Raw genomic sequence first — 8,892 nt, 5'->3', positions numbered from 1 at the left:
AGCTGCTGGTGGTGGTCATCTGTGTTTTATCTAGGGCAGGGTCAATGCAGCTACCAGGATATTTTGGAGCACTTCATGCTTCCATCTGCTTGTAAAGCTTTATGGAGATGAAGATTTCATTTTTCAGCACCACCTGGCTGCTGCTCACAGAGCCAAAACCACTGACAAATGGTTTACTGACCATGGTATCACTGGGCTCAATTGGCCTGCCAACTCTCATGACCTGAACCCCATAGAGAATCTGTGGGATTTTATAAAGAGAAAGTTGAGAGATGCAAGACTCAACATTTACATTAACATTACATTAAAGAAAATAATGAACTTAGTAACAATATGCTAATGTTTTGAGAAGGACTTGTATTCTCTTCATGGATGCTAAACAGAAAACATAAAGGAGTGATTAAAATATTACTATATCTAATATGATTAAGAGTTAGGGTCATGTTTTATCTAAAGAACCCAATAAAGCTTAACTGATATTTCTTTCAGAAAAGTAGGATTCAAGGCAATTACAAAAGATTTCCAGATAAAGGAAGTCAGCATTTTATCTTGACTTTGCAACCAGGAGGCCTGGAAGATTAGAATCACTGAAAAAATAATAAATGATCCATCGTTCTGAACCTGTTCAGTTTTTACTTACATTTTTTTTTTTATTACAACTAAAAAATAAAAAAACAACAATATTAAAGGAATAGTACACCCAAAACATGATTAGCCTTCATTTTCTACTCACCCCCATGCTGAACAACACTCTGGAGTACTTTTTTGATATCTCAAATGCATCTGGAGATCTGGGAGGCTTCTTGCTGTCTGCTGACATTCAAATAATGGAGGTCTATGGCGCGATCACGACGCTACGGAAGCCGGCAGACCAAACCAGATGAAAGTGCGCATTCAGCTCGGCAAAGAACTCATGCTCTTCCTCAACACTGAAGTCCTCAGACATTTTTCTTTCGTTGTTTGTTTCTTTGCACAGGTAAACGGCACATTTCTTCTTCTACGCTTGCATTATTGGAAGAGCAGACGCTGAATGCGCACTTTCATCTGGTTTGGTCTGCCGGCTTCTGTAGCGTCGTGATCGCGCATGTGCGCGCTTTCAGGAAATCCTATACACTACTGTTTATGCTCTAAAAACATTCTAAATGACTTCGTTTCGAGTAAATTCTGGACGCTACCCACTCAGGACACTTGGAATACATTGGACGACCAGTATGGAGGAATATTGACACGTTTTTTGTGGACTTTTATGGACCTTTCTGCCTCGGGCGCCATAGACCTCCATTATTTGAATGTCAGCAGACAGCAAGAAGCCTCCCAGATCTCCAGATGCATTTGAGATATCAAAAAAGTACTCTAGGGTGTTGTTCAGCATGAGGGTGAGTAGAAAATGAAGGCTAATCATGTTTTGGGTGTACTATTCCTTTAAATGGAATATTCTTTGCTTTCTGGTAGAAAGTGGCAGCGACCTTATGAAATATCATTCCTAATGGATAAGCTTAAAACAACATTATTAGTAATTTCAACTGTAAATTATATATATATATATATATATATATATATATATATATATATATTGTCTTCTGCATTCAATTCATTCCTTAGGGAGCAACGGGCAGCTTGGAGCACCCAGGGAGCAATCTGGGGCCATTTGCTCAGGGACCCAAAGAGGCAGTCAGCAGGGTTTCAGGAAGACACCAGCAGCCTTCTGCAGGGCTCTGCTCCAAGTATTAGTCTTCCATATTGTCGAACTCCAGGTCTCCCATCGACTCGTCTGTCACAGCAGTGTGCTTTCTTCGTTTTCGATAGATAAAATACACCACTGAAAAGAAACGATCAGTTTGTAGACTGCTGGTGCTGGTAGAGACTGAAAACATGGGACACTTACCAGTAATGAGGACAGGTATCAGGAGAATGACAAGTAGTACATAAAGTGGAAGTTGAGATGACTGGTTCAGGGTTAGAGACTTTCCTCCATATTTAATCTGTATCAAAGAGAAATGATTTCAACACTTCAAAAGCAAAATGGTTGCAACAGTTTTTACTAGGAGACACTGGGGGTGGAATAAACCAAAGAAACAAAGGAATGGAGGTATGAAGTAATGAGGAGAATATATGGGGGACAGCTGATAGGGAGCAGGTGTGGATAGAAACAACTAGAAGCAAGAGGAAAGGAGACTGGCACAAGGGGGCGACAGAGAGTAACTCAAAAAACACTGCTTAAATATAACTAGAAAACAACTAGAAGGGCATAAATCAAAGTGTAACTGAAAATTAAAAAAGAAACTTAAACAGAACCAAAAGGTCTAGAGAGGGCAAAATCATGACTGTTATGTTTAGTTTATTATAAAAATAAATAAATAAAATTAATCAAATTGGTTAAAAGTCTCCAACAAAGGAAAAGCTGCAGATGACAAAGTCACTGCAGCAATCGCTGCTCCTGGATAGTCACTTGTTTTCTGTCATTGGTTATGCAGCAATCCCTCATACTGCGCTTCCAAGAAACCTCCAGCAGAACCGGGCTCAGTGAAAGTGATGGAAACAGTAAATTTCCCAGACTCTGACAGGTTGGCGGATTTCACATCACTCATTTTCTGCTACAAGCTTAAATTCAGTCAAGCAGCAAAGGTGGCATTGACCATCATATTACCATCACCATGTTTGCTGGTTGCTTTGATGTTTTTCTAAAATGCTGTAAGAAACTCAACATCCTGTCATTTTAATAATTTTCTCTAAAGTCACATGGATCATAAAAATGTTTTTTGCGGTAAGGGGAGTGGGCCTTTATTTCCCCTTGGCCTTTCAGCCCTCCTGCCACTTTCATTTTCAGTCATAATGAATCATGATCTTAACTAATACAAGTGAAACCAGCAGAGATTCCTGCTCCGAGTGTTTTTGACCTTCTGACTGCCATTCATGTGATATTTGCTTATCTATTAACTCATAGCCTACTTCGTGTTTTAAGACACGTTCATTTTAAGAGAATCTTTGATGATGCAGGTCAGGCAGTATGGGTGTGCTTAGGGAAACTGACCTCTGCTTTCTAAGAAATCGGATGAATCATAATTAACTCCTGATTAAACAAAGATAAATGGGGGTTGGAGAGTTGCTCTTATCATCATGATCAGGTGATCAAAGAGTATCTGCTTGATTTGAATGTGTTTTATGGATGTTTGCCTGTTATTTTTCTGTTTCTTTGCCATTTAATTAAGTCTTTTAGTTTTTATTTTTTTCCCTTCCAGTTAAAACTCTTCTGTCATCCCTGCTTCCCTCCATCGCTACAGTAATCCTACATCCTGCAGGTGAGAGGTTCTTCTATTACCTACCTGTTCAGCCCTGTGTTTAGGTTCTTCCTAACCAAGTAATACAAAAATCCTTTGTGATAGTTTTGACCAAAAATACAGCATTTTAATTATACTTTATAATGTTGAACCTGGAGTATTAAGCTTTAGGATTTACCTGAACCTGTTTAAAGTCAGAGTTCTGCATTCCTTCGATCTCACAGATGAAAGTTTCTGTCTCTTTGCCACTTTCTTTGAATATATTGTTGCATTGATGTTGCTTTTTACCATCAATCCCCCAAACATCCAACTCTTCTGGTTTCATCTCCAGATTATCTGCCTTTTTCTGAAAGAACAAAAGACATTTCACCTTTAATAACCTAATACTCAGATGTTTATGTGAATAAATATGTGACAGAATTAGTCTTACTTGAATACTGATGCGGATATTCATCCCTTCCTTCACGGCTGTGAAGCCGTTGAACTCTGGGTCAGGATAGTAAACTATTTCTTTATTGCATTTCAGTGTCTCATTGGCTACTTTCAGAAACACAGGGCTACGTAACATCCTAGTATCCGTTTCTGCAGGTGTTTCATAGGTGAGATTCTGATGAAGATATAAAAATATTCCAGTTATTGTGACAGATTGAGTTTTATTTCTATTCCCAGAATTACATTGAATAATTTGTTATATCCTGACCATTCCAGTCAGTTACCTGATAACTTCTGCTCCAGTAAGGAATGACTTCCTGTTGGGTGGAGCTGTGTGTGACACCGTCCACCAAATGCATGCTGGTACCAATAAGAGTGACCTTCCTCTTCCCACTATAAGACAGTTATGCATATCGAATATGATACTTGGACACTGCTGTGGAAAATATTTATCATCTTACTAATACCTTCTGTTTTTAACATCTTCACATTAAACATGAACTGAGCAAAACCAAAAGATCTTTTTCAGATCATTACATAATTTATTAGGGGGAGATAAACACAGTAGATAATAGAGATAATGCACTAAAAACCAAAACGCAGGTTAAGCCGCACTCAGCAGTCATGGTTAATTTAAAACTTTATGACAACCATCAATTATTTGTTTTACGTCATAAGGAAGATCTTTTTTTCCAGCTCTTCTCTGCAGCTTTTATTAAATTTGCATTGGAAGTTTTGTAAGCATGAATAGCCTGTTGAAGGTCACACCGTTACATTTTAGTCTCGTTTAGGAAGTGGTGGAAAGTAACAAAGTACATTTACTTGATTACTGAGCTTAGGTACTTTTTTGAATGTATTTACTTGCGTGTATTTTTGTGGGGCTACTTATAACTTTTAACTGCATTTCCAGGAAGCTGCTAGTTCTTTGTTCCTTTCGGCTCTGAAAGTAACGGCGTTGGTAACGCCGTTACTTTCAACACCGTTAGTCCCATCACTGTTGATAAGCAACATCTTTCTTAAAAACCTGAGTTTTCTCTCGTATAAAAAGGACGTTTGCATAAACTAAAGGGCTTCATTTTTTACTATATGCTGAGGAAAAAAAACAAACATTTTAAGAATTTATTGTGTGAGCTGTTTTAGAAGCTGACTGACTAACTAAAACTATGTATTTTCATATTATTAAGCCTTTTTTAATGAGATATAAGAGGAACATTTATGGTAACTGAAAAACAAAATGAATAAAAAGGCAAAACTCTTATAATTCTTATTGTATAGAAACGTAGACGTATCATTAATAGACAGGGCTATTGGCCACTTGGTTTCAGTGTTGATGCTGCTAACTGGGAAAAAGCTTTCTTGTTTTTTTAATGTATTACAAAATATATAAACAAGTTGTTCTGCTTCCTCTCAAAGGAATATTAAAACTCAACTCCATTAAATCACAAAAAGCTTTTCTCATCTACTGGGCTTATTGCTGGCAGGTCAACATCTATCCTGTTTCAGATTGTTCGCCTAACGATCTCCATTTTACTTATCACATGAAAGGAGGACAGGAAAGAATCATGTGCAGGAAAGACGTGGGCCTTTCACGAAGCAGAACAGAGCGCACAATCTAGATAAGTTAAGAAGTTTATCAAGTCTTTATTTTTACAGATGGAAGAACTTCTAATTGGAGGTTTTTTTACCTTGATGCCAATTAATAGTGTAGATAATCTCAAACCAAATGTACAATTGATTCCCATTCAAATAAAAAGCTTCACAGCTGAGCTATGTGATGGAGGGGAAATGGAGAAACTTTGATGTGACAAGATATGGGGACAAGTTCGCCCCCTGCTGGTTAAATGAAAGTACAATTCAACGTGAAGCAATCCTCAAAGATGAGTTGCACCACTACTTTTCCACAGGTTTCCATTGGGTCATCATGTTGTGCCGCCTGTACAGCCACAGATCCCAGAGCCAGGCAGGTCAGAGATTCTACATTTTCTCTCTAAGATATCATTCACACTGGCAGCAGATTAGCATCAGGCTGCCAGAGGTGAGGTATGCAACATGTTCTGACTGGAAGGGAACAAATGTGTTGCTCAACTATTCAGGACGCAGCTTTTTTCCGAGGGGGCCTCATTGGTTAACTGATGAGGGCTGAACACTCAGAGGAGGGAAGAGTTCTCTGGCTTTTAAGGATCACATAAATTGGCTTTTGAAAGGTGAAAAGATTTCTGAACATATTAGATCATAAAATATTTACTGACATAAATGCCTCAGCTCCTCTTCAATGCCAGCTAATCTATAAGCACAGGCACTTTAACTTTAAATGCAGTGATGCACTACTGCTAATGCTTCAGGCAGGACTAGGAAACTTCGGCTTGATAGATCAGGTCAACAACATTTTCAGCTCAGACATGATGCCAACTGAGAACAAAGATCTAACAAAGATCAAGTTCGTCAACAACAAAATGATGGAGCAAAGCCATCAGAAGCTGAATTTGGATTACCCACAGGGAATCCGCAAAATTCTAAATGATATAAGCTGGTTTGAAAGTGGAATTTGCTACAGTGAAACTATATTTAAGGAGGTAAAACTGGATAAAAACAATCAAATGATTTCATTTGCTTTTAAACTGCAGTTCATTGCATTGAAAATTCAGCTTAACTATTTTCACTTTCAGTTTTAAATTCATATTATTTTGTTCCATCCATCTGGGTCCTTAAGACCCAAAGACCTAATAAAACAGGTCTTCAAACCTTCTCTGACTCTGTGGTGGCATCAGCCCTCCTCTACGCTGTTGTCTGCTGGGCCCCTGGCAGCGCAGAGCGGGACAGAAAGAGACTGAATAAGCTTGTGAGGAAGGCAGTTTCTGTCCTAGGCTGCACTCTGGACTCAGTGGCTGAGAGGAAGGAGCTGTCCAAGCTTCCATCCATCATGGACGCCACCTTCTCTGCAACAGACTGGAGAGGAGCTGAGCAGCTCCTTTAGTCAAAGACTTTTACAGCCTGTTTGGAAAAAGGAGCGCTACTGCAGGTCATTCATCCCTGCTGCAACCAGACTCTACAATGAGACACTACAACCGCAATAACTGCTGCAATGGAGAATAAATACTATTTAATACAATAACCTGTTTCTCTATATCTGACACCCAGAGCAATAACTATATATATAAATATCCATCTATATAAACACCTGTGTAAGAACTCTGCATTATAATCCTACTCTTAAAAAATAAAACAAATAAATCAATAAAAAAAAATTAAAACCTGTCCTATGTGGACGCATGGTATATGCTGTATATATCCCATGCACCTTTTTCTTCCTTCTAGCACCTTCTTCATCTCCTTGGGCAATTTGAGCTGATGGAACAAGTACATTTCTGCACTGTGAGATCAATAAGGTCAATGAATCAATCAATCAATCAATCAATGCTACCAGTTTCTGTCCATAGACATAACACAGCTCTACATTCCCATAGATTTTCTTATAAATAATTGATCAATTATGTGCTATATAATATATTTGCTTTACAGGGTTGATCAGTCCTGCAAAAAGTTAATACCACGTTTTAGGACCTCTCAGTGCACTGTTCTCTACGGCAGCTGGAATCTATATTTTTGATGAAAAAAGGTGAAGTACCTTCTCCAGGTGATGGCTGGTACAATGTCGCTGCAGGTGGGTGATGACTGATAGGTGATAGCGAGGTTGCCATGGCAGCTTCCATCTAGAAGGAGAGCACAAACTTTGGCCATGCCTTTCATTTCTGCACTGGGGACATGGAACATCAGGCTGGACCCGTTGTTGTTTAGCACAGCAGATCTGAGCAGGAACAAGGAAACCAAAGAGACAAAAATGGTGAAGCAAGGATGACATTGATCACAGGAAAAAAACAAAACATAAAACTGATCAAACTACATTTTGTAATATAAGTAATAGTATATAGTAATATAAGAAATAAGAAAATATGAATTGACTATCACATATTTAGGAAACATGACTGAACATCTGAAGGAATATTGTTAAAGGTGCACTCAGACCGAATGAGGTCTCCACTGCGACGGTGGTGAATTTACAAAGTATCCCTAAACAAACTGTCTGTGGAACAGTGGCGAAGCGGCCAGCGGCGAATCCCACGCGGTGAGAGCGTTCAGTGTTCCACTCTCATCTCGTGCTACTTCATAGAAATGAGGCTTTGTCAAACAGCGGCACCATATGGCGAGAGCGGAGCAGAGAATAGAAATGGCAACCATGGTTGCTGAAATGGCAACCATTCAGGGACTGGTTGCAGTTGTTATGTAGATCAAAGAAGTGCAGCCGAGGCAACGCTTTTCTCAGTTAAAATACAATTTAGAGAAAATAATGTTAACAAACTTTGACCTAAGGAACTCTATGTGGAGATTTTTAGGGGGCTCTAGAAACAGCTGTTTTAATTTACCCCTAGAAGAACTGTTAGTCATCCTCCCTTACCTCCAGCAGACCCTGGTCTGCCGCTCACACCGAGCCTGGTTCTACTGGAGGTTTCTTAAGGTTAAAAGGGAGTTTTTCCTCTCCACTGTCGCTACAAGCATGCTTAGTGTGAGGGATTGCTGAAGAGTCAATGAGTCCATGCAATCACCTTGTTTTCCTTAGATAGAAAACTTTGAATCAATCTGACTGGATAATCTGGTTGAATCGTCTCTATAGAGTGACCTGAGATGACATTATGTTAAGAGGCTCTATAGAAATAAACTGAATTAAATTGAAAATGCTGCCAACTTACTGACAACAATTGACCCACGGAAGTACAAGTGAAGGACAGCGAGAAAATGTACCACCTACTGGCCAGGAGTTGAACTTGTAGCTGTCTACTTTAAATCAAAACTTTAAAAAAAAATAACAGAATTTTATAGATGTGAAAATGTATTTTCTTTTGAGCAATAAAATAGAAAACTCCCAAATCTACTGTACTTCTATCCCATTAGGGGCGCATAAGGACATAGTTAAGCAGACGATTAAGGCAGTTTTTCCTGTTTCCTCCTGATTGTTGAAATAGAAGCAAGCATCAGTCCTGCAGGTTTTTATTGGCCCTCAGGAAGAAGATTATAATAGTTTGTGTCTTTGATGGTATCTTTAGAAGCCTCAGAAGAGGAAACCAACTTTTCTGTTATCTAGACTAGGCTTGTCCCGATCCGATCCACGTATCGAATCGGGACGCCG

At 38.9% G+C, this 8,892-nt stretch overlaps 1 protein-coding gene across 1 annotated transcript in view; it reads right to left on the bottom strand.

The window, feature by feature from the left end:
- Window positions 1–1,581: 1,581 nt before the first annotated feature.
- LOC107096095 (plexin-C1-like) overlaps window positions 1,582–8,892 on the bottom strand; it is a 12,052-nt gene continuing 4,741 nt past the window's right edge. The window contains exons 10-15 of the mRNA XM_015392598.1: window positions 7,336–7,515; window positions 3,995–4,103; window positions 3,709–3,885; window positions 3,457–3,624; window positions 1,886–1,982; window positions 1,582–1,819 (exon numbers count right to left, since the gene is read on the bottom strand). Coding sequence (XP_015248084.1) covers window positions 1,728–1,819; window positions 1,886–1,982; window positions 3,457–3,624; window positions 3,709–3,885; window positions 3,995–4,103; window positions 7,336–7,515 — 823 coding nt within the window. The 3' untranslated portion in view covers window positions 1,582–1,727. The remainder of the gene's footprint in view (window positions 1,820–1,885; window positions 1,983–3,456; window positions 3,625–3,708; window positions 3,886–3,994; window positions 4,104–7,335; window positions 7,516–8,892) is intronic.

The sequence above is a fragment of the Cyprinodon variegatus genome, unplaced genomic scaffold, assembly GCF_000732505.1.
Source record: "Cyprinodon variegatus isolate N-32 unplaced genomic scaffold, C_variegatus-1.0 Scaffold598, whole genome shotgun sequence".
NCBI classification, from domain to species: domain Eukaryota; kingdom Metazoa; phylum Chordata; class Actinopteri; order Cyprinodontiformes; family Cyprinodontidae; genus Cyprinodon; species Cyprinodon variegatus.
The sequence above is the reverse complement of the archived record's forward strand: the minus strand, read 5'-3'. Positions and strand labels throughout refer to the sequence as shown.